The following is a 26526-nucleotide window of genomic DNA, read 5'->3' on the forward strand; positions in this document are numbered from 1 at the left end:
ACGCTTCATCATCATCATCATCATCACAAGCATTCCCGACAAACAAAGCCGCGCTTCTCCTTTTTTTTTTTTTTTTTCACCTCTGCCCCCCACAGGCCAAGAGGTCCCATGCCGGTGGACGGCCAGCGTGGCTGCTGTTGACGTTCGTGGCAGTCGTGGCTAATGACTGTTTGGGCAAACGCCGAGCCGCTTCGAATAATTAGCCTCTGTTTGCTGGTTCGGGGCGGGGGGCTTTCTGCGGAGTTATATTGGGCGTGGTGGTGGTGTGTGTTCTACGCTCCGTGCCGATGTAGAACAATTGAGGAATGTTATGAAGGGGTGATGTCAGATTCTATAAACGTAGAGACGCACGCCTGATATCACGCTCTCTACGGTTATTTTTGGTGGAGGGGGGCAGTTGAATGGTTTCTAAAAAGTGCCGCTCGGACTGTAATTACAGGCAATTTTCAAGGCTGCATCGCCCAGATAAATACACCACTAGGTCCTTGAAGAGGTCCTGGTAGAACATCCCGCTGGAGCGTCCTCACGGGAAGAAACCCGGAGAGAAAGCTGCAGAGAAAGAGGGAGTGAAGGTGGATGCAGATGGCCACGGTAGATCTTTCGGGGCGCCTTTTGCGGCGCGTCATCTTGCGCGTCCCTGACCTCAGGCCGCTGTTATTTTACTGGGCGTCTCCGGCTCTTTCTCCATCTGCGCTCTGGCCTGTAGGCCTCCATGCCGCTGGAGCCGGAGGAGACGTTCCTCATATGGTTTACATGTGCACACGTCTTCACGGACCAGTAAATTAATAAAACAGAGAGCGAGAGCAAGCAGATGGTTGCCTCGCCCATGGCCCCTCCCATTGTGCTGTGGAGGTAATGGTGGTGTAATGACAGCGGTAAAAGGAACAGGAAGTGATGTGTTGCCCATGGCATGTTGAAATCAGACAGAAAGGAAGGATGGAGTGGAAATGCTGGGAAGGACTGAGAGAGCGAAGACTGTGAGACACTGAGTTGCCCATACAAACACACACACACACACACACACACACACATACACCAACGTGAGCCAATGTTGACTCAAGAGGCCAAGGCTTGAGCCAAGGCTGAAATACCAGCTAGCTGTTCAGCCTGAGAAAAGGGGAGTATGTCTTGAGCCAGTGCTCCTCACGATTCCGCTCCAGTTTCGGTGGCGCGGAGGCGTCCATACGACACATGAATACAAACAAATAAATAGCCAAAAGGCGGTGTTAATTCTCAAATTTGGTACATCTTAAATCTATAAATGGTCCACCACTACAGTACTGACTGTTTCTCCATTTCTTGTCACCACGGTGTTAAATAGTGCTGCTACTAACGAAGATCTTTGAAAACTGTAATTCCGACGTGTCACTTGTCGAAGTGGGAAGTAAAAAAAAAAAAATGTGCACAATATATGAAATTTATAAAAAAACATTGATGGCCTCCAAAACTGTTCAGCCAGTTGATAGAAAGTTGACCAAGCTGATTGTCACACATTAGAACCAAGATATTGGCCTTTTGCACACGAGAGGCGATGTTTCATATTTTTGGTCTCTAAGTTGTTACTGATAATGTCATGAAATGTGTAGCTTTTCCCTTTCCACCAAGTTAACAGATGTGATTTTATCACCGTTTCCTCCCCGTTTTTTTCTTCTGTGTGATTGAAACCTCCTGACTGCCTCTCTCACCCCCTTCTCCTCGCCTCTTTGTGTGGATTTTAGCTTCAAACTATCTCTTGGCCCATGTCTCTTTTCCATCTGTCCTCAACCCTTCTGTTTTCTGCTTTTCTCCTCAGGTACGTTAGTGGTGCCCACAGCGGCTGATGTAAGTTCAGTTACCGACGCTGCCGAGGCGGCGGCTGAGGAGAACCCGGCCGTGACCGAGGCCGCGGCGCCTGAGGCCACCGTTGCGCCTGATGCTGATGCAGAAACAGAAACGGAAGTCGCCACAATTATGCCGGGAGACTCGGACGCCATTACAGATGCACCCGGCATCGCAGACGAAGCTCCCGCTACTACTCCAGAGGTTCCAGTGGGTGCACCAGAAGCTCCGACGGCTGAACCAGAGGCTCCTGCTGCTGAGACGGAAGCCCCTGCCCGAGTAAATGAGGAGACCCCAACTCCTGGAGATCAGACACCATCAGAGGCCACGAACGAATCGCAGCCTGAAGAAACAGACATTATCAAGTCAGTGGTAGGGCACGAGGTCGAGTCGGCTCCGCCGGAGGAGGAAGGAATTGTGGTGGAAGGTGTGGCGACGCCCGCAAATGCACACGCACATTAGACACTTGCGCACGTTTCTGATGGACACGCGTTAAAAGGGTCTTTTTGCCTCTCTCTCTCTATCTCTCTCTTTTCCTCCGCAGATGGCTACTCTTCAGGCATGCTGGTGGGCATTGTGATTGGGGCACTGATCGCCGTGGCTGTGGTCATCGCTGTAGTGGTGGTGGTGGTCCGGAGAATGGGCCAGTACTCGTAAGTATTGCTTCGACCGTCGTTGGGCACCTCGCTGGGACGAAAAAAAAACCCGACAAACACCCGAGTGCCTTTTGAAGGTATAGGGCTCTGTTTACAGCCTGGCCCTAAGCGCAGCGGTATGCGCAGAACGTGGGGCTTGCTCCCTATTGTAGGATCCAAGACGAACAAAGAAACGCGGATTGCACATTAAAAAATTGATGTGGGCTGGTTTAAAACAGCAAGACTGAGGGAGTATTGTGTCAACCTTCAGGCTCTTCTCATTTGAAACTGCGTTCAGAACATCGTTCAAGATCGTGTTCTGGGCGACAGGAGGGGTGGTTCACATTTACGGCATTTAACAGATGCCCTTGTCCAGAGCGACGTACAATCAGCAGTTACAGGGACAGTCACACAGGGCCTGCTCAGTGCCGCAATTACCTCATTTCCGGTGTGCATTTCCACTAGACAGGAGCTCAGCGGGAGCCGCATAATAATACGTCACAGGCGTCCTCAGGATTTGACATCCGGATCCATTACATCAAAACTTTAAGTTCACTTTTTACATTTTTGTTGAATTTAGAGGAGCTTTAATTTCTTGAGCGCTCCACGTTATTGAACTTTCTCTTCTAAAGCTACACATAACTCTGCCAACCGCTCACAATGTCACAATGAGACCAGCAAAGTTTAGGGGCCGGTTTGGTGATAGTTTTTTTTCTGCGCGGCCCTGGTTACAAAATTGGGAACTGGCACGGGACCCAGATCAGCGGAAAGGGGCTAAATGGTGGTAAATGGGGTTTGAACCTGTACGTTTGTGGTCTTCTGGTTTACTAGGCTACTACCACCCTAAAAAGCTTTACAAGCCTTCCCTGACTGGGTATTGAACCCAGGTTGTTTTCATTCTTCAAGATACAGATAACTACTTACCAGTTTTTTCTCGTTTTATCTTTTGATGTCAAATCCTAAGGTCGCCTTTGACTTTATGCTAGCTAAAAAGCCCAATGCTTGCTGCATTATGCTGTGCCTAGCACCAGTTTGAAAATAGTGATCATATATAAAAAAAAAGGGTAATGAAGTGGTTGGCCCTGCCATCAAAACAAAGTGCCAAAAACGAATTTAATCCATGGAGCATTATCAAAAGTGAACAATTAAATTCAGATGACTAACATGGCTGGAAGAATATCCTCTTCAGAACATTTTATTGTTTTCACTGCTGAGGTTCCAAGCATGTTCTGGATCAAATGCATGGCTAATGGAATCTCTTTCTTGTGTCACAGGAATGCTAAGAAAAGAAAACCTCAAAAACCAGAGAGCGTAATTCATTCCTTGATTTTGTCGTCCCCCCCCCCCCCCCCCCCCCCCCTTTTTTTTTTTTTTTTTGGTCAATTTAACGCCATGGTGTTACAGCATCCAGCAACTTGACAGGCAATAGGGTTGCTACTCCTACCGATTGACGTGAGAACTGTGTATTTGTGGTGGACTCTTCAGTGCAGATTGGGTCATCTCTCACTTAGAGACCAACTTCTCTGTTGGAATGGAGTGGCAACCTCACCCTGTCTTGTTGGATGAGTTATCCTGGGTAACTAACAGAAAAAAAGTGACAGACGAGGCGAAATAATGACTCTGAACTTGTTAATATATATATTTTTTTTTGTGTGTGATTATATTCAGATTCTACCTAACCAATCATAACTCTGCATTTCAGTCCAGCATCTTCCTTCTGTTTGTCTACCTCAAATATAACTTGACCTTTTCCCCCTAATCAGTGTTCTTTAGAGGTGCTGTAACACTTTGTAACTTTGGTTCAAATGTAATCTTGTTGTACAACTGTAAGCAGCAGGTAGTGTGTCAGTCATGTAAGTAGAAGATTTCTGTACATGAGAAGTCCTGTTGAGCTTGATTGTGGGTTAATAAATGTGTAGATAATGTATGTTAATAATGTGTGTATGTGTTGTGTGGTCTGTAGGAATAAATGCTGAGGTTATGAGGATGTGTGTGTGTCTATGCATGTAAGATTGTGTGTGAAGGAAATCAGCATTAATCCTCCACCCCTCCATCTTCTGTTCCACAGCCCCTGAAGAGGAAAGCAGCGCGACAGGAGCCACAACCAAAGAAGTTCTGGAAGTTTTGAAGCACAGAGTGACATCATTTCCTGTCTTCTTCTTCTTCTTTTTTTTTTTTTTTTAAATAAAGCATACGCTACCAGCACTCTAACCTCTCCAGGACTCCGGACCGTTGACAAAAAGAAGGGGGTAGAGAAACCCCTCCCCCTCCCCCAAGCCATTGATATGGGCAGCTCTACCCAGCCCCCACCCTCAAACTGACCCGCCCCCACCCCCTAACCTCTCCAGTTCTCCCCTCTCCTGCTGCTAAAGGTGGTCTGCAGGAAGAAACACTGAATTTCAGGGCGTTTTTTTTTTTTTTTTCAAATGCATTGCGAAGGAAACGAGGACACAAAGGGAAACATCGGGATTGGGCCGGGAGAACAAAGGGCAGCAATGCAGCGACCTTATTAACTCAGACCTGTGTTTACATTCGTTTTGAGTTAAGAATGGAGAACCTAGAACAAATACCAAATATATATATGCATATATATATACATATATTATGTCTTTTTTATGTAGGGTGTATATACCATTCAACAGGAAACTACATTTTCTGCCGCAGTTGCTTGTCTAAAACTGAACCAATAGCATTACATTAGCTTCATTTAGCAGTCGCAGAGCCCCATCATCCCTCTTTTTTTCTCAGATGCTCCCTTCAGCCCCTTCCACAAGCGTTGGGCGACTATATGAAGCCATTTTAGTGCAGAACTTGAGCCGCCTCGCTCTCTCTCTCCGTCTCACACACACACACACACACACACACACACACACACGCACACACACACCACACACACACACTCCTTTCCCAAGGGTTAGCTGCACGTTAATGACATGTGCCTCATTTGAACGCTTTGACACTGACATATAAAAACCTAATACCAGTCTGTGAAATTCAGCACAAGGGGGCTTGCCACTTTCCCTGGTCCCTCCCTGGATACACTTTTTTAAGATCTGACGTTTTAAAAGAACTGCATTAATTAATGTGAAATTAATGTGAACAGTAACGAAGAAAACATATTTTTTTTTATTCTTAAGGGAAATCTTATTTCTCCGGGACGGTCGTGTTAATTTGTTATTATTAGTACTGCCATAAACGAGTTTAGAGAAATGGACGTGGTCTTTTCTTTTTATTTTTTTTGATTTTGACGACGTGCCAGCGCTTTGACACGGTTCTTGCCAGGATATTTTGACGGTTGCACTGGATTTTAACAACCGTCCCCTGGGATGGGGGGAAAAAAGCCCCCTGTGTTTTCCAAAGCCCAAGCGGTCTGTAAACGGGCATGAAAAACGATGCCGTCCCAGCTTTGCTGTGCTTGCTTGAGTTGTACTATGAGCACTGAATGTGTGACAGGTTAAGACACTGCAACGGTTTTTGCGACGAAATGCGCGCCATGCTTTTGCCAAATGCTTTTCTCAGCTCATATATCGACACTCTTGGTCCTTTTATTTCACTTTCTGTATTTTAGCAGTCTGATTGTCAATGTAATTTTATTTAATTTTGTCTTCTCGTTTTCATTTCTTGTTGTTGTTGATTATAATAAAGTGGACATACTAAATGATTTGTTCTGATACATCTTCTGCGTGTCTGTTCTTGAGTCCCCCCCGGAGCAATTTCGGGTTAAGTGTCTTGCTCAGGGACACAATGGTAGTAAGCAGGATTTGAACCTGGGTCTTCTGGTTCATAGGCGAGTGTGTTATCCACTAGGCTACTACCACCCAATAGTGTATCCATCTGTTTATTCACCTATATGTGATTTTTTACAGAATGGCATAAATCAAGTACTTACAAGTGCAAAGTAAATATCAAAGGAAGCGGGTCTTGTTCTGCATATTTTGGTAAATAGACACGCACAAATGAGAAGTTGAGCTCTGGATATTAAATTGCAGCACTACACACGTGGCCCAACCGACACTACCACCCCCAGCCGTCTGCTGCATGGGCCTCCCTGTCCCGTTGGGCTTTCAGTTGTAAAACCCGCACTCTCACCCAGCACACCGAACGCCCCCCCCATCCGCAGGCCTTGACAACGAGGGTCACGTGACCAGCGGTGATCCGGACCCGCTCACGTTACAGAGTACAGAGCGAAGCCGGACTCTTCATCGCCGAGCGGAGCTGCCGGCCTGCAGCGGGGCAGCGGCGGTGGGCACCCGGGAGCACACTGCCGGCCTCTGTTTGGTTTTAGGCAGCGACCCAACGCCCTCCGGCCCGGCTCGGCTACATGAGCCCCTTCTCTCCCTCTCTATGTTTCCACTCTCCCCCTGCTAGAGAACAATGGGAGCTTTTGAGGAGAGGGCTAGGAGCCGGCGGTCCCAAACCAATCTGGGGTGACAAACGTGACGTTACAGAGTGCTTTATTCAGCTAGAATTTTCTTTCTGTTATTTAGGCTCAGTGTCAGAGGAAAAGTCCATGTTCTTGCTGAATGTGACCTTCAATGTTAGTGCATTTTTCTTTTAATCTCATTAAAAAGTAACCAAAGTATACGATTGCCCCCCCCCCAAATAAAGCAAATTAAACATAGAATTTTATGATCTCACTCCACCGACCTGAACTAGTGTTTTCGTCAATTATTTTTAAATCAAATGCATTAAAGAATTTAATTCACACAGAACAACAACCTCAGTGGTATTGGCCAATTAAGTAAAATAGACTTTCATTCTATAATTAGTCATTAATACAGCTAAAGGAAACCGCTGTCAACAGCATTATATCAGATGCATTATACATACGTCACCAGCCGTCATCGGCACTTCCTGCTTCTAAGCAATCTGATGCATTCTCCTGGTATACATTCTAAATGTCAATTTTACTCACACAAACTTGAACAGTGGCTGCTAAATGAACTTTCTTGTCATTTAATGAGTCCCCCAACCCTTAATATGGTAGGTTGGTTGGTCTAGCGGGTACGGAAACAGACGGTTCGGAAGGTTGCCGGTTCAAATTCCTAACTGCCAAAGTAGCATCAAGTAAATCACTTGATGCTAGCATCACTTCTCCCCACACACTGCTCCCCCATGGGTGCCGGTGCCCACTCTTCACTTTTAACCCTGTTTAACCCATTAAGGCGATGGGTTAAAAGCAGAGGACACATTTCATTGTGTCAGCGTGTGCTGTGATGCAGCGTTTCACAATGAATCACTTCACTTTCTACTATAAAAAGTCATAGAAGTATAGCACGTTTCTGCAAGGCAGTGTTGTACAAGCAGTGTCATTTTTTGCATGGTGCTGCAAAGTCCTTTTCATCATTGAGCCCTTTGAGGCATTGTGTATGTGATTATTTGAAAGTGAAGTGATTGGCATTCTACTACATAGCAGCACAGCACATGGGGCACACAGTGAAATGTGTCCTCTGCTTTTAACCAGTGGTGGGTCAGTGGTAACCTAGCACTTAAGCGGCCCTGTAATCAGAAGGTTGCCGGTTCGAATCCTGATCCGCCAAGGTGCCAGGGTGATGGGTTAAATGCAGAGGACAAATGTCACTGTGTGCAATGTGCTGCTGGGTATCACAAGTGACAATCACTTTATTTTATCACCCTTAGTGAGCAGTGGGCAGCCATGACAGGCGCCCGGCGAGAAGTGTGTGGTGACGGTGCTTTGCTCAGTTGCACCTCTGTGGCATCTTGGCGGATCGGGATTTGAACCGGCAACTTTCTAATTTCAAGGCCCGCTTCCTTAACCCCTGGCCTATGGGCTATATAAGAAATGAATGTTGTGTTTAGCTTTTGTCTTATTTCTCTTTAATGATTCCAGGGATCTGATTTGACCTGATTTGCTACAAATGAATTGCAAGTCATGAAAAAAATCTTCACCTGGTATAATGTAAACATGCAATTTGACAAAGACAAGTGTATGAGGTGAGTCAGACTTGTTATTAAATAGGGCTTTACATATACATATACATTACACTATACTGTCTATTACATATTACTAAATTATTGTGATTTGGTGGCATTTTGAATGTGTTTAGATGATTGGCTCCTTCCAAACGACTGCAGCCCAACGCATCTGAAGCCTGTCTGCGCGTCGTGCAGTTTGTGCGCTCGCCCTTGAATTTGTGCAAGTTCAGCACCTTGCGCTGAGACGGGTGGGTGGTGTTTATACCCTCTGTATGTATGTATGTGTGTGTGTGGGTGAACATGTGAGATCCTTTTGTCACGGAGGGAATGTAGGACCAGATGCTTGAGCCTGAGAGACAGCTGTGTGTGTAGGAGACGGACTGTTCCGTACGTGCTGTGTAGCCACCACGGGCCCGGAGAGCGAGTGACAATGGACACCAGAGAAGGACCACTGGAGGCACATCTGGTGTCCTGGGATGTTAAAGAGTTTATGTGTGCAACGAATGAGGGTGAGAGAACTCGCTTTGTGTCACATCGGCTGGGAACATTCATCTATGTCCTATGACACATGTGCCCCCTCAGAAGTCGCCTTTGTTCAGCCTTAAACATTGTGTGCCATTGTGTGTCGCATGAACATGGCACTTCCGCGCCACATGGAGCTGGCACCAGCCTGCATCCCCATCACCCCTCAAACATTTACACCCCTAGTCCAGGGAAACGACACCCTCATGAGCAACAAAATGAGCACGGATGATGGAAATCTCAACCAGGCAAACATACGTGGAATCGGTGCTTAAAAAAACCTGCCGATGGGTTTACAGGGCTGACACCAGTCACATCTCCTTTGAAACACTGGGGGTTTGTGTTCAGTGTTCATTTTTTGTTTCAAATTATTTAAAGCTCATTTATCTCTAATCTTTTTTGCCAGTAGGAAGATCTGCTCAATAGCTTTGAGTTGATATGTAAATCTCAATTTCACTGAGAAAGGTGATCGCACAATAGCAATATTACTATATTAGTTATACAGTTTTGCTATGTTCATCACTCATTATTTGATATAATGCTTCATATTATACCTAAATCTTCAATAATGTCACATAAACACTGAACAGCACGAGCGAACCGTAACGGAGCCCCGTCAAAGGCCTGTCACCAGAACAGAACAACGGACATAAGAACGTGGACACGTGCACAACTACACCACACATACACACACTGAGAAACATACTGTGGACATGTGTCTCCCTTAACCCAGCCTCTGCGGACACATGTGAGAGTGTATTTCCGGTCCGGTGCCGGTCCCAACCCCGGGAGGATTTGGAGGGTTGCGTCAGGAAGGGCATCCGGCGTAAAAATTTTGCCAAGTCAATTGAATGGTCGACGTTGTGGAGACCCCTAACGGGAGCAGTCAAGAGGGGAAGAAGAAGACGTGTTTTTCTCTCTTTGTGAAGGAATGTTCTGTATGTTCACTATGTGTGAGGGTGGATACGGGTCCATGGGTGTAGGTGCAACATTAATGCAAAATGTCTAGTTGTGACTATAGACAATTGTGCAGCACTGAAGATTGATGGCTGTAAATCTAGCACAGGCATTCGGTAAAGAGTTCCCTTTGAGTTAAATTTGTCATTTTGTGCACAGCACAGCAAAGGATAGAGTCACACGAGTGGCTCAATAAAACAAGTTTTGCATTCATATTCAGAAGACCTGTATTTGGCTCACATGGCCAGCCAGCCATGTTGTGCTGCTGGTGATATTAAATCGCCCACGATGCCATAATGCCTAAACATCACAGTAACTAATATTGCGCCCCTGTGCAACACACTGAATTTTTTTTTTACAGATTATTCTCAGACAAAGTGACACTTACATCCATTCACATCACATGTAGATTAGAGAGACATACTCATACTGAAAATACTGAATGGAAACCAAGAAAACAACCTTTATTATTTCTTCCTTCAAAGTCTCCGTAAATTAATATACTTTTCGTTTTAAAACAAATGTCCCCGAGTTCGATTTTCAACACCAGCAGATTCATTAAATGAGATGAATTTAACTGCGCCGCCCTCTAGTGGTAATATGAATCCGCAGCATTATAACGTTGAACCGTCAATCAACACATCTTTTTTCCCCCCATAATGAGGTAGAATGTAATAAATCAAATTAAACAGCACTTAATAAAGACTAAAATTATTAAGGTGGGGTGTAGAAGATGAGAACGATGAATTGAAAACGTTTTGCGAAGGATGAAGTTAGGCGTTTGAGAAAGACGCAGTGAGAGCTTTATGACTTTTCTTCAGGGTGTGGCTGCTAACTGGGGAGATGTGCTGACGTCACCTGTCACTTGATGAAATACAGCCAGACTTTGCAAAGGCGACGTGCCAGCACAGCCAGAGCTCTGACCACATAAATGCGTCATGTAACAAACTAGTAAACTGAATGAGCTCAGTTAAGGTCATATGAACACGGCATACATCGAGTTCATGCCATATAAAAAAAGTTATGGAGATTGTATTCACAAATATTACTGCATTAGCTTTCAGAAATCTTGAAAAAAAAAAACATGTTCCAGGTGATTGCTTGCTCTGCGTTAGCCGTTTGGGGGAGATCATTATGCAACATTACGGTGCGCAATGGTTTCCATCACCTCATGGGACTGGCGTTAATGAGTTTAATAACTACAGTTACTTTTGGATAAACAAACAAACAAACAAAAAAAGTTAAAACCTATTTGTCTGGCCTGAGACATGAACAAATTCAGACAATAAACAAACAAACAAATAAATTCAGACAATAAACTAATTCTGAAAGTGCTCCATTATTATTTAGATCTTTGTATATGTTGAAGCCCCAAATAACTGCAAACTACTTTACACTACATAGGGCAGAACTCTAATTCACTCCAGCACTGTCAATCACTTCTGGACTCAGTCCCCCAGAATTTTGCACACATTTGCACACCTCCACCCTACCTGTTACACATATTTTATGTTTTAAATTGTAATATTTGGTTATGTTTGCAATATTTGCATATTGGTTCGACTCGAATACTTGCAATTCTTGCAATACTGAGGTCTGTAGCAGTCGCAAAAGCATTTCACTGCATATCATACCGTGTATGACCGTGTACGCGACAAATAAAATGAGAATTTTTGAATTTATTTGTGTGCCGTAGAGTGACGTTCACGACCCCGATGACCAGACCACCGTACCAGGTCTTTCCAATGAAATCTCAGAATAACGTGATCGCTCATTAAGCAGCTGCCCCCCCTCTCCCCTCTGGACGGGGGGGTCTCTTGGGGACCCGCGCATGCGCGCTGGAGGGGACGTGTGGTCCGCAGCGTCTGGTACAATGGGGCTGACGGTGACAGCTCCCTGCTAGCGGCCGCCGCTGCGACGACGGGCGGTCCCCGGGCTGACAGACCGCGACGAAGGGCCCGCACTCCGGGGTGAGCCGCCCGCGGCCGAACTCTCGACGCGGATCCGTCGCCGTGGAGTAAAGCCCGAGTAAAGCTGGCGCAGCTTTAGCCTGCCAGTTAGCCTAGCCGCCAGCGGATTGACAGCGCGACAGCCAGGCGCGGGAATGCAACGCGTTCTCTTTTTTTTTTTCTCGTCTTTTCTTAACGACAGCAGTTTTATAGTGTTTAATATTGGCACGGAGGACGTATATGGCCCGGTGATGAGGAGGCTGCAGCGCCTCCCGTCGCGAGTGACCTTCCACGCCGCGACGACGGGGGCTGCGTTTAAAGAGCTGCGGCCGCAACATGTGGCGATGCAGTCGTTGCATGGCTGGTGCAACGCAACACGCGTTCCGTTTCCTCGCCCCACGTCGGCGCACGGGCTGGAAACGCAATGCGCGCAGCGACGCGGATCTTGTCGCAGCTCCTTCTCCTCTGCGATTATCGCGCCGACAGGGAGCTGTTGGATGCGGCCATAAGACGACAGCCTGGGTTGAATTTTTATATATATATTTTTTTAGCAGAGCGTCCTGGCACCACTCATTTTAGCAGACAGTGTCTAATAATAGGCCAACATCTAATGTTAATCTTGCATGAATACGAATACATATTTCAGACGCATGCGCAAAGTAGGTGTTTTTTTTTCTTCTTCTTTGCACACATGCCTTCCCGATGTAAACAAAAGGCCTCTTGCTTGCTGAGGTCAGGTAGGGTGATAGTAGCCTAGTGGGTAGCACTGTGTGTCCCTGAGCAAGACACTTAACCCTGAGTTGCCCCTGTCACTACCGACCGTAAGTTGCTCTAATAATAATAAGTGATGTGATTGTCACATGTGATATACAGCAGCACAGCACACGGTGCACACAGTGAAATTTGTCCTCTGCATTTATCCCATCACCCTGAGTGAGCAGTGGGCAGCCATGACAGGCGCCCGGGGAGCAGTGTGTGGGGACGGTGCTTTGCTCAGTGGCACCTCAGTGGCACCTTGGCGGACCGGGATTCGAACCGGCAACCTGCTGATTACGGGGCCGCTTCCTTAACCGCTAGGCCACCACTGCCCCGCCACTGCCCTCTGGATAAGGGCGCCTGATAAATACCTTAAATGCAGATGGCTGCGTTTTCCCCAGGCTCAGGGTCACGAAGCATGAGGACTTTGTTTACAACTTTTGTCTCGATTATGAAATGTCATAGAAGCAGGTGAGGACGATGCCCTGGTTTATGGAGAGCGGCTTTTGTTATAGTGGTTTGTCACCTGTCACCTAAATTCACAGAGCTACACCCAAACACGTGGACCATGCCTCTGGTGACGGTCGTTGCAACGCTTAAGAATGTATTCATGTCGGAGCATTTTTATATAGTCTAGTCCAAATAATTGCATGTGAAAAAATGTAAATATGTCCTCTTGCAGGTGTAAGGTGTACAAAAACCGGCTTGAACAGACTGTTACACCAGAGATGTGCGACTTTGAGAATGGTAAGAATGGATTATTTTAATGGATTATTCTGCAGATGCCTGAGCACCATTGTTTTAGTTTAACCTCAATCTGTTTTCAGGAAAATATGTTTGTGATATTTTTTATCATCCTTTATTTCAAGCTACTATTTCACAAAGGAAGCATACGTGCTGTATGTGTAATATGTGATTTTCTTCTGTCCAGTTGTCGCTGTAAAGGCAGAAACACTTACCCCCCTCTCAACACAAGATCTGCAGCAGGGTGTAGTGCTGCAGCCCAGCCCAACTGGACAGACCAAGGAGCCGGCGTTTTTCTGTGTCTCTGTGATGGATAAGGAAGGAATTGACAAAGAAGAGGGGGACGAAGCAGAGGGGAAAACAGTAGCTGAAACCTGTGGGGAAGAACCAAACCAGCCACCGTCAGAAAGCTGTCTCGCTGCACCTGACACGGTCGCCGTGGAAGCCAGCATTCAGGGTGAAACACCGTCACCTACAAGCGTGCAAGTCGCCGAAAACACTGCGCGTGATTTACCGGCGGCAGAGGACGAACTTGACCCTGACTATGACCCAGACGTGGACCCAGAGGGGGTGCACGCCTTTCCTTGCCATCATTGCCAAAGATGCTTTATGACTAGGCAGGGTCTAGAGCGTCACTTGCACATCCACACCGCCACACCTTGTCACAGCCACGTGTTTAAGTGCAGGTACGGCTCCAAGGTGTTCGGTTCGCAGTTTAGTCGTCGAAGGCATGAGAGGAGGCATAACGGTGAGAAGAAAAGGCTATGCTCTCTTTCAGTCGCGTCTGGGAAGCTTGGTTTGACTGAGGCGGACCAAAGGAGGGGTTTGGGAGACAGCGAAGAGCGGAAGGGTTCTCATATTTGCAAGTTCTGCAAGAAGGCCTTTGGGACGCACACCAACCTGCGGCGTCACCAGCGCAGGGTTCATGAGCGCCATCTCCTGCCCAAAGGCATCTGCAAGAAGGGGTTGATCCAACAGCAGTCACAAGCAGAAAAACTTCCACCTGCAGACTCAGCACAGGCTTCTCCAGCCACAAGCCCACCACCTTGCTTTGCCAATGAAGAGACTGAGCGTGAAGAGGAGTATATGGTTGACATCTCTAGCAACATCTCGGAGAACCTCAGTTTCTACATAGATGGGAAGATTGTGTCAACAAGCGCCGTCAGCAACTGTGAGGTTGTTGAGGTGAACTCTGGGTCGGCCACCATCATAGGCCTCGACTCTCTGGTCATCAGCCCAGCCCAGATATCACAAGCTCTTAAATTACAGACAACCCCAGGCGCCGCAACAGGTCAACCTGAGGTGAAGCGCAGGACCGCCACACCACCGCTTCTGCCTCAAATTAAAACAGAGCTGGAGTCTGAGCCTATTCTGACTGCAGCTTCGTTACCTGACTCTTTTTCAACGTCGTTCTCATCATCGTCTACCCTTGTGGGGACCATTCTTCCACAGCCCTTGGACTCTCTTGCCTTCCGAAAGGACAAGACTGTTTATTTGTCCCCAAAATTGAAACAGCTTCTGCAGTCTCATGATGGAAGTAAACCCACATTTACCCTGATCTCAGACAGCCACAAACTCGGATCCCCATTGTCCCTTACAGTTTTGCCCATTGGATCGAACCGGTTCAAGAGGAGGACAGGACCACCTCCGAACTCCCCTCAGCAAAACTCTTCTGTATCAACAGACGTTTCTCCACAGTTAGAAAGACACTGCAGCTCTCCTCCTCTAGGCTTAACCACTAAAGGTGACCGAGGATGTCTGCACACAAAAGCGTTGGAGCCCGTACATTTTACGCCTTTAGAATGGCTTGAAACAAGAACTGGCGGTGACTCCTGTAACCAGCAGCCATTAGACCTTTCCAGTGCTGTGAGCAAGAAAGAGAACAGCGAAGATCTAGAAGAAGCTGTCCTGGATTTGAGTATGCACCGCAAATATACAGAAACCGATATGGAAACCGCAGGAAGCACAGTCAGTCCGGGCCAGTTAAAGAAGTCCAAGCCAAACTCCAGCATACTACAGAAAGTATTAAGGAATGAATATGTGGGGGTCAGTGCAGCAGGGGATGAGATTGCAAATATACCATCTATAGTAACAGACGTAGCTATAGTTACAACCACCAGCACAGTTCCCAGTACCCCAGAACCACTTGTAGTTGAACTTCCTCTCCCCACAACCACATTTCATTCCTCGCCCCCTTCTCTCACCCCGGTTACTATTCACCCTCTTTCTCCCTACTCGCCAATCCTCTGTTCCCCAACGCCACCTCCTCCAATACTGCCATTCATTTCTTCACCGCTGATCACAGTAACATCTGCAAACCCTATTCCCACCTCTTCTAGCATCCAGCCATCGTTCTCCTTGCTCTCGCCAGAAATGTCCATCAGTACGGCAGGTGTTGGTATAGACCAGGCGCTACTGGGGGAGAACGGGGCTATTCCGTTGCTGACTGACTGGGCAAACGCCGCCTCCACTTGTTTGGGAATCCCTGGCATAACATCTGAGACAGTTCTGGAGTCAAGAAGTCAGCCATTAATCGAAGGGCAATCTGTTGCTGAAATAACACAGACAGTCCCTTGTGCAAATTCGGTCATTCCAATTGCCCAAGTTCAGACATTCACTCCTACGGTGTCTGTTAATGAATCTAGCATTCATTCTTATAGCATTATTCCAAATGCGGTTGTAATAGAATGTACAGTCTCTTTAGAGTCCTCAGAGACGTTTGTCCCTGTGTTCACCAGTAACCCTGTTGAATCCCCATATGGAAAAATGGTCCTTGATGGCTTGGAGCAAGGGCAATCCATGCCCCTTTTTCAAACACTGGAACCTGTCATTACAGCTGAGCAGCCCGTAAAATCAACTGCCCTCACTTTATCTCCCACAGAAGAGGTCTCTGTGACTGAGATGTCAGCACCCTCCCATGATTCTGCCCCAATCAAGGAAGAATCTAGAAACCTCGAAGAGCCACTTGGCTTCTCTGTGGCATCCTCTACGAATCACTGTGAAAATTTGGTTAGCACATCAGAAGACAAAGTTGTCAAAGATGAGACATCTCAAGTGTATCCGCTCTGTAATAGTTTTGTATGCAATGTCTGTGAGAAGCCTTTTCAGTCGATAAAACAGCTGACCCACCACATAAGTGAGCATTCAGAAGACTGGCCATTCAAGTGTGAGTTCTGTGTTCAGCTGTTTGAGAGTGCCAAGCTATTCCTGGAGCATCGGTCCAGTTACCATGGTATTGGTAACATTTACGTCTGCTCGTTGTGCTCAAAAGAGTTTGCCTTCCTGTGCAACCTACAGCAACATCAGAAGGACTTGCATCCTGGTCAGACCTGTTCTTACACAGAGGTTGAGGATGGAAAGCTGAGGCCCCAGAACTACAACAGTCCATTTGTTAAAGACAACAACGTTGCCTTGGCAGTTAGCACTCCACAGGAAGGTGGTCGGTCCAGTCGTAAAAAAGCCCCAAAGAAAGAAGAAGAAGACAATGACGACAACTATGACCACTCAACTGAAGAACTCTACACGACTATAAAGATCATGGCCTCTGAGGTGGGTAAACCAAAAAGTCCTGACGTGCGCCTTGGCAAAAACCAGCACTACCCGAGCTTCAAGCCTCCTCCGTTTCCGTACCATAACCGCAGTCCAGGCGGCTCAGTGGCCTCCGCTACCAACTTCACCACCCACAACATCCCACAGACATTCAGCACAGCCATTCGCTGCACCAAGTGCGGAAAGAGCTTTGACAACATGCCAGAACTTCACAAGCATATTCTGGCATGCGCAAACGCCAGCGACAAAAAACGCTACACGCCTAAGAAGAACCCCATTCCACTTAAACAGTTTGCGAAAGCTCAAAACGGGGTGCTGTCCCCTACCTTAGCAGTCAACGTCCGACATAATGTCTCCCGAAAGACGTGCCAAGCGAAAAGGCTCGGCTTCGGTCCAGAACCCCCTTCAAAATTAAAGCTCAGTGCACTGAGTAAGAGGAAAGCCCAGTTGGTCCAGAAGGCAGTCTCGCAGAGGAGCAAAGTGGCCATGATAAAGAGAAGCTCCGCTGTTGTGGAGGATGATCAAGATGTCCACGTCTGTCCGCACTGCGGCAGAGAGTTCACTTACCGGGCCAGCCTCACCAAGCACGTTGCCCTCGGTTGCCCAAGCAAGCCGATGTCTAAAAGGTCCAGGAAGAGGAGGAGTCGAATGCCCCTCACACAGGAGAACAATGGCAACATCCGCAGACGGAGCGATGCTTTAACCAAGCATGGGTCCGACCAGGGTCCTAGAGCCTTGGGGAAAACGAAGAATCTCAACCCAGGCCTGACAAATAATGGCAGCCTGTCACTTAAATCTCACATGAGCAAGGTCAAAAGCCTGTCTTCTCAGCAGTTTGGCATGAAGAGACCAGCCCTACTGGCAACCTCTACAGTTCACCCCAGCAAGAAAAGCAAACCCTTGGCAAAGATGAACCTTCATCCACAACAAGGACCCCCAAAACTGACCATACTCTCCCCAATGTCGAAGTGTAACTCCTCGCAGTGGGAAGGCATGAATATGCAGTGCCTGGTCAGGGAGGTCCCGCCTCCGCAGAATTTTCCAGAGACGAAGACACAGCCCAAGAGGGACGAGCGGGTCTCTGCCAGGGTGCGGGAGCGAGTCGGTGGTCCCATCACACGCAGTCTGCAGCAGACAGGCACTGGCGCTGCGCTTCCAGATAGGGGAGGCGGCTCGGATCCCAAGGATACACACCTCGACCTAAACACGAAGAAGTGATGCTTCGCCTGAGATCAAACACATAGAGACATAGTTGACTCTCGTTGTATAGCTTGATATTGATTACCTCCTGCCATTATCCACTGTTGACGTCCTGTATCTTCTGGAAGTGAATAGGAAGCACACACAACCTCAAGAGTTTTCTGGAATGTGAAAAGACCGTTTACTGCACCGCTGGAATTCTGAGGAATACAGGGTAAGATGAAAGAGAAGGTTAACTGTGATGCACAGGGTTGAGTGTTACAGTTCGACTCCCTGTGTTTTGTTTTCGAAGTTGCCTAGGTTATCGTTTGTATTAATATTTTATTTTGCCATGCACTTTACTATTTTTGTTATCATGAATATGTGAACTGAAATTGTCATTTAAAAATTTAACAATCTAAAGCAAATGTTATAGTTCAAATGTCTTGGGCTTGGTTGGTACAAAGAAAAGGTTAATATACAGAACTTGGCAATCATCCTGTATAGATTTTACAGTAGTCCGAGGAACCTGTCCTGAGTTGTTTTATGTAGAACCTGGAATTTCTTGTCTTGTCACTTAATGCATGTTACAGGTTTACAAAATGTTTGTGTGTACGTTAAGCCAGGATTCTGTACCACGTTTGAAGATTTTGAAATGTCTGTGCTTGTTTATGATCAGATTACCTGTTACGTTGTATTACTTGGGAAGCACATCATATGCCTCCTGTTGGTTTTCAGGGTTTTTGTGAAAACCTAAATCAAGTTTAAAAAAAAAAAAAGAAGTTTATTGTGTGACATGTAATTCTTAAATAACTGTGACATTTAATAATAGATGAATTTTTGACTGAACCCTGTAATTTATTTTATGTGGCTTTTTCTTCTATGGTACTTTGATTTTATTCCATATAATGGAAGTTATATAGACAGGCCCGTTATATCTGGACAGTTTGAATGGAACTTGTTTTATATTGAGGTTTAAAAACCCTTTCTCATTTAATTATGACACAAAAAAGTGAAAATTGTGTGACTGTTACTTTTGTTATGTATTAATTTATGGCACCTTAAGATAAGCTGAAGGTCAAGTACTTGTAACAGAAAGGATGTAACCAAAATTTGAGTCGGAACTTAAATGGAAATGTTAGTTGCCGAAATGCGAAAAATGTCAATTCTCCTATTAAAAAATGTCAATTCTCCTGTGAAGTTACTGTAGATCTTACCTGGGTGAATAATCTTTTCTGATACATTCTCAGAATCTGGAGGGATTGTGCTCTGTCTCTGTTCATTTCTCTTTGACAGATAAACATTTGCACCTTGTAAAATTGTGGTAGGACTCACCCTGCTCTCAAAAGTGTAGTTTTAAACAATGACGTGACTGATGTAAATCTTGCCTCTTGTCTGAGATCTCATCTTACAATGGTGTTAAATCAGTATGTTTTAATATTTCTCCCCCTTTGAGTGTTTGAAATAAATGGAGACTGAAGTAATATATGGTTTCATTTGATTTCTAGGCGATATGCTACTAACACCCTGTTCAGCTGGTAAATGAACTTTTAGTACTTTTGGTACTTATATAATTTTTTAAAACTGAAAATGTACAAAAGTGGCCATTTGGGGGTGCACTTCATCCACAGTAAGAGTAAAGATTCCTCAACAGTTTTTGTCTTGCATCACCATGCCAGGATTGAAGAGTAAAAACGGACTACACTAGTACAGTACACTAGACTACTACATGCCTACACATTTGGGCCAAAATATTTTGGATTGCCCTTACTGAATTTTCCCAAGAAGTGTTCATCAGCAATTTTCTCATAAAACTGACCACTCGTTTTAGCCAGTTATGATTGTCCTGGGTTATTTTTTGGACTAAAACATGACATGTCCATCATGAAATGTCCATTTAGCTGGTAACACCAGCTAAGCCATCATGTGTAAGGTGGTAAGCCATCAAAAGATTGAAAATATATTTACCAGCTTAGAACATCAATAAAACATTGTGTGGTTAATATTGTTTCCCATTAAACGTTGCTATCTGGCACAAATTGCACACCATGCAATTCTTTTTTTAAAAAACTATTTAAACATTTGGCTTGACAGGAAACTTTGACAAGTGGGGCTCTGCAGTCAAGTGCTTTCCATCAGTACTGTGTTCTGTAAACACTACGAATCATCTTAAGAACAAAAACGGATCAGCCCTTTGGCGAATGGCTAATCAATTAAGGTGCGAGTTGTTTCCGCTGCAGCACGTCAGATTATGCCTCCTTCGCGAGACCTGTTCGAAGACGCTGGGAGGAAATGAGGCTCCTTCGTGCTCCAACTGCACTTTGAATCATGTTCTTCTCCCATTTGTCCAACACTCCGCCCCTCTTAAGGAGAAAGCGGGAGAATGTATAAACACACGTCTCCACCCCAAAGATAACGCTGTCTTTCTTTCTGCCTCGACATAGGGTCCATCGCTCATGCTCTTGACTGCATTGACGGGAAATTAAATCCCAACTGGAATTAGATGCTTTCGCACAACCCTGAATGCTAAACAAAGCTGCACTCGAAGAGTGTATAGACGATGAGGTTTGGAACCAGGCTGCTGTGTTTGTGACGTTTCAATGAAGAATGCGTTACCAGCCCAAAACAAAAAGTGAATATTATTTGATGAAGACAATTAGTAACAGCGTCTAGATTACGAGTTTAGAGGGTGGTAGTAGCCTAGTGGGTAACACACTCGCCTGTGAACCAGAAGACCCAGGTTCAAACCACACTTACTACCATTGTGTCCCTGAGCAAGACACTTAACCCTAAGTTGCTCCAGGGAGGGGGACTGTCCCTGTAACTACTGATTGTAAGTCTGATAAATGCTGTAAATGTAAATCTAAGTTTATTGCACACGGCCCTATCGTAACAGCACTGTAGCTAACAGTGCATACCAAATATCTTCATAGAGCCATGTTCTTCGATAATTTAAGCCCTGTTCTTCCTTAATTGCAGGCCGGCATACAGCGACAGGCCAAAACTGTGGCTCTGCATGTTTGCCTAATTTGTTATTTAATTGTTAATATGTTCTGGAGATTCTCCAAAAGAAAAATCACACATAAGAGAAAGCTAGAAAACAAACTGGTAATAGTCGTTTTGCACATTCCTTACTTCAGCAAGAATGGATGCACGCCTACATGTACACGCACACACACAAAAAAAGGTTTCTGGTGTGTCACAGGATGAAAGACGGAAGGACGCACTCTCTCAATCATCACCATGGGACTTTGCTGTCATTTCTCATGCATCGTGAGTTTGGCCCGCCTGCTGCGGCCGTGTACGATTTGAAACCCTGTCCTAGATCTTCTGCCACCGAGGGACAGGGGAAACTTGTGTACTTTTGGATCAGCACTTTTTTTTTCACCGGTGAAGGACTTGGTTCGGGTGACTGTGGCCGTCTGAATGCAGGATGCATTCATAATAGAATAATTATTGCTTTTCAGACATGCCTCAGCAACATTCTTTGCTACATAATTTATTGTTAAAAATTCTATATAGATATTTACTACCCACTGTAGCCAAGACGTTGTGATATGTTACGCACATCAGCACAAATGGTGATGTTGTAACTAATGACAAATCTGCATCACAGAACTGTGCATGTGTTCCTTTTGTATCCCCCTACAATAAACTGTTCCATTTTCTTTCAAACCCTTTTGAATTTGAATTTGACAGGGGATATAATACTTTTATTTCTATAATAACCATAACTACACAGCAGGGTTTAGATGAGATGGAAACTTTGTCCTTGGCAGGGTAGATGACATAGTGACAAGTGCTAAATCACCAGACAGCCCTGCCAGCTGCTTCTTATTTTGAACTGTTTGTTTCTTAAAAGACATAAAAAGCAAAAAATAAATAAGATGGAACAGAATGATTGAAAGACAAAGAGAATATTTCTAAGTTTTTGTCCTTGGTGGACTCTTCCTGCCATAAATAAAGTGTGATGGCTTTTAACAAAAAAAAAAAAAGGTGTGAAATGAAGCACTAGAGGGAGTACGGCCAGTGCACTGGGACATGAAATGAATTGGAATTATGGTCGACTGTGCTGGCAGGCAGAAGAATGTGCGCCAACAAATAAAGCCTGGCTCAGGGACATGCCACTGAGGCTGTCGCTAACACTCACCGAGCTCCAGAAAAACCACGGAGGCAGCGAAGTGACCATCACCTGAGGCCAGCAAATGCAGAAATTGTCAAAACGCTTGGGGCAAAGGAACACTACATGCTTTAGCTGGTGCCTGCAAGACCTGTTCACATTCATTAAACTCATTCATTATAAAGCCATGATTTATAGGCTGGTGGGAAAAAATATCAGAATCACATTTATTAGACAAATACAGTGGATCTAAAACGTGTACACAGCCATGTTTTTGTGATGTAAAAAAATAAACCGCAATAAATAAATGTGACAAATAAATGTAATGTGACAAAATAAAAAAAAAATTAATACAATAATATGGTTGTATAAGTGTGTACCCCTTTTACATCACAATATGTACATTACATTACACCTGCCATTTTCAGTTTTTATCCCCATAATATAATATAATATAATATAATTAGAGGTGGGCATAGATTAATTTTCTTAGAATTAGAATTTCTTAGAATTAATCTAGATTAATTCCAATTTTACAGTGAGATTAATCTAGATTAAGAAAATACATTAATCTACATTAATCTAGATTAAAATGGCTCATTTGAATTCTGCCAAAGGCATTCAGAATATGTGTGCTACCCAACTAATGACTAAAAGTAAGTCTTTGAGAACGGGTTTCTCAAGCTAGGTGGCGCATTAGACCAGGGGCTCATCTCCTGTTTCCAAAATGCATCACAAACTGCTTGAGAAAGCTGTTCTACTATGATAATTGGTGATGAAAATAAATTATGTCCAATAAGATGTACTTGTGTTTACCAACTGTTTATTCAGTTAAATAGCTGCATCCATGTTACCACGTCACGTTTGATTTGGTAATTTCACAGTTCAAAGACTCGTTCTCGCCCCCAGTGCAATTTGGCTAGGTATATGTCCGCGCTAAAATATCAAGGTGAAAGTCATCATAGTGTAGAGGTTCTTCTTCTGCTTTGTGTAACTTTTGATTTTGTTTCTTGAACCACAAATGATGAGCTAACACCCAAGAGATTTTCTGTGCAAAGTGTATTCTGTACAAAAAGCAAGGTCGCGTCAGAACATCGCGTCACACATCGCGTCTTTCTGCACCTCTCTCTACAATATACAGTATTAAAAGAACATAAAAATTATTCACAAAATAACACACATGCAAAGTATTCCTAATATGTACATAAATTAAAATGAAAGAAATAACTTTTTGCACACAAACCCCACGCCCCTCTCACAGCTCACGCCATGTGTCCAAGAGACCTGAACCGGGTCTCAAAAACAAAATAAAAGTCTTTAGGAAATAAGAAAATAAAAGACACAAGAAAGAAGAAATATACTTATAAATCTAGTGTAACCATTTAACTCTGGCACAATATCTTGCGTAGTATAGACCCAGTTCCCAACCCAACTTTGTGAATAGTTTAATGGCGATATTTTTTTTATCGCCCAATAAGAGTCTCACGTTAATGCAGCACATTAACGCCGATAACGGCCCACCACTAAATCTAATCTAATCTAATCTAATCTAATCTAATATAATATAATCTAATATAATCTAATCTAATATAATATAATATAATATAATATAATATAATATAATATAATATAACCAATAAAGCAAATGATACAATGATTTGTCATTACTTTTTTATAGATAAACTGTAGGCATCTGCTGGATATCTAAATATGCAAGTCCCAAATCACACTGAGCGGAAGTTTTTTGGCTATGGTTTTTCTTTCTCTTTGTCTTTTCCTCTCCTCAGACAGCTGTGCCTCTGAGCACACTGTTGCCAAAGTGTTGATGAGATCGTGAATAAGATATGCTGATCCATTTTTAATTGTCTTCCCCTCAAGCAGTTCATCTCCATCAGCATCACAGTTGCCACAGTTAGGGCATCCTACAAGGCACCCGGCACAAAAAAAGAAACATGACTGTCTGTTCTCCAGTTAACATTAATACTCAACGAGATCTTTGTTTAAACTGAGTCATAACAGATAAACCCATTCATGTAAAGATGTTTTTCAAATAGACACATGCATACACACATTATAATAATTTCATAGACATGTATACAAGTAGGAGAGTCACACCTATACCTTTGTCACAGCATGAGTACCACAAGGTTAAATCTTAGGGCCCTTCAGGTTTATTTAAATATGTGGTCTGGTTGATTATTATTTGCTGTGAGACTTTTTTAATTTTTGCCTTTACTGTCATGGCCGTGTGGCGAGGAAAAGAAGGACGCTTGCCTTAGTTTTAATAAAATAAACACGGCATAAGCAGTGGGTAAAATGACGAATGACAGAACAAGGACAGGATACAGCAAGGATACATTTACACCAATTATGACAGATCAGGGGTCAAATAATCAGGGGAACACAAAACAGACCAAAAAAAAAACACAAAAAAAAACATGGAACTAGAATATTGGGAATATTGGGTCTGGAAATGTGTCACCTAAATGTCTAATATATGATATATAAACAACGAAGAGATAAGATCATTATATTCATCAATAAGTGAAATTAATCCACAGGAGAGAGTAGAAATACTGAATTATTGTTGGACAAATACAAGCAAAATGACCACCTTATTGTTGTGTTAATTACTGAGGTATTTATGCACGGGAAACTATTAACTGTTTTGTGTTGGAATTTCCATGCACATTTCTGGAAATGTTTTGGCAACCGTGTCCCTTGCAAACTGCACATAGCGCCCATCTCATGCTGCATGCAATAAAAATACGACTCCCACAAGAAAAGCTATACCACGCTAATGAGATTTCTACGCATTTGTTCCACATCATAATGTCGAGCTGCGAATTGCTATTTTATAGGCCTCGCTGCTATTCTTTTCGATCAATTCAAAGGAATAATTCAGTGCCTCCTCTGCCCCTTCTTGTTTAATATGCCTTTTCATGCAAAAGAATCTGGGTACTTGAGAAGTGGAGGACAGGGAGTGGTGGAAACACGGGAATTGAGAGGGACTGGGAGGGAAATAATGAAGGGAAGGTTTCGCCAAATGGATGACAGCAACTGGCCTTTTGGGATAATACCAAATGCTACACCTTGTCTGCCTGCTTGTCTGAGAGGGAAACATTTCAAAGCAAGAGCGAGCGAGCGAGAGAGAGATTACGGAAAACAAGGAGGAAGAAAAAGTCTGGAAAGAGGTGGAATGGGAGAAAGAAAGCACTCACTAATTCATTTTGGGTTGAGTCTTCCACCTGCCTGGGTAACAGCAAGAATTTCTCCTTTGGTTCAGACATAAGAGGGAGGTGGGAAAAAGCGGGAGAGAGAGGGAGAGAGAGGGAGAGTGTGTGTGTGTGAGAGAGAGAGGGGGGGATATCAGCAGAAAGCGAGAGATCACAGTCACTTGGCAGCATCGGCAAGAGAAGCAGCAGCGGAAAGCTCACTAAAACAATTCGCCCTTCACACACACACACACACACACACTGATATTTTCAGCACGAGAAACCTTCTGCTTTTTCATACTTCGTTTACAGGCTTCTACTGGTGTTTGTGTGTCGGTAGTAGCTTTCTAAGGACAGTTGCCAAGGGCAAAAGATTGGCTGTTTCTTCCAGTCACGGGACCGTAAAGCAACCTGCAAGGGGTTCCATCACCCGACCCGATCGAAAAGGAAGCCAGAGACGGGGGGGGGACTGCAGACGTGTGGGTCCCACCAGCCATGGATGAGACACTCACCTGCCCAAGCACAACCTTCTCCCAGGTCTTTGGACGTCAGGGACAGCTCATGAGAGCCAGTAAGTATCCGGCTTCCATCTTCTCCCGACCCATCGTAGCAGCCTGTCTCAAAAACTTACTGTCAGTCTCAGAATAACGAGGGCATGAATTATTTGTAGACCTTTCCTCCTGCCGTTTTCATTCTGCCAGCAGTGCCTCAAACTTAAAAGGCATAATGCAGGGATTGAACTGCTCAAATGCATGTCTGTCTCCACACACACACATACACACACACACAAAAGTTCATTTTTTACTGTAGGACCAAAAGCCTATAATGACAACTGAAAATCATAGGTGTCTATGCCTGATCTGCAGGAGTAACTCCTAAACATGACAGATTATGGAAATTAAAGGATGTTATTGTGACGGCCAGTCAGTGGGAGATTATCGACTGTGGGTAGTACTGATTTGCATTGCAAGGAATTAATCAAAAATGCACTCATACCTTTGCATAAAATGTTTTTTTTAAATCATATCAAAAACTTCCAGTTGTTTTTCAGCTGTTCAAATAGAACACGTAACCTCTGCAATTGTATAATTATTCTACAAATTGTATTTTTATTGGTACAGCAGGCAGTTATTGCCTGCTGTACC

At 44.5% G+C, this 26526-nt stretch overlaps 3 protein-coding genes across 5 annotated transcripts in view; all 3 read left to right on the forward strand.

The window, feature by feature from the left end:
* Positions 1-6126, forward strand: part of pdpn (podoplanin) — a 9735-nt gene extending 3609 nt beyond the window's left edge. Inside the window, exons 2-5 of one of the 2 annotated variants that reach the window (XM_028993941.1) lie at positions 1793-2245; positions 2363-2471; positions 3728-3764; positions 4522-6126. In XM_028993941.1, coding sequence (XP_028849774.1) covers positions 1793-2245; positions 2363-2471; positions 3728-3764; positions 4522-4581 — 659 coding nt within the window. In that variant the 3' untranslated portion in view covers positions 4582-6126. The remainder of the gene's footprint in view (positions 1-1792; positions 2246-2362; positions 2472-3727; positions 3765-4521) is intronic. The other variant, XM_028993942.1, reaches the window with a different exon arrangement.
* Positions 6127-11715: 5589 nt separating this feature from the next.
* On the forward strand, positions 11716-19530 carry prdm2a (PR domain containing 2, with ZNF domain a). The gene is made up of 3 exons (XM_028994830.1): positions 11716-11839; positions 13257-13321; positions 13506-19530. The coding sequence occupies exons 2-3, from the start codon at positions 13303-13305 to the stop codon at positions 18083-18085; spliced, it is 4599 nt and encodes a 1532-aa protein (XP_028850663.1). The 5' UTR covers positions 11716-11839; positions 13257-13302; the 3' UTR covers positions 18086-19530.
* Positions 19531-25579: 6049 nt separating this feature from the next.
* Positions 25580-26526, forward strand: part of LOC114798189 (kazrin-A-like) — a 167808-nt gene continuing 166861 nt past the window's right edge. For both annotated transcript variants that reach the window (XM_028993671.1, XM_028993672.1), the window contains exon 1: positions 25580-25952. In XM_028993671.1, the coding sequence (XP_028849504.1) occupies positions 25877-25952 (76 nt within the window). In that variant the 5' untranslated portion in view covers positions 25580-25876. The remainder of the gene's footprint in view (positions 25953-26526) is intronic.

Source organism: Denticeps clupeoides, chromosome 10 (assembly GCF_900700375.1).
Source record: "Denticeps clupeoides chromosome 10, fDenClu1.1, whole genome shotgun sequence".
NCBI classification, from domain to species: domain Eukaryota; kingdom Metazoa; phylum Chordata; class Actinopteri; order Clupeiformes; family Denticipitidae; genus Denticeps; species Denticeps clupeoides.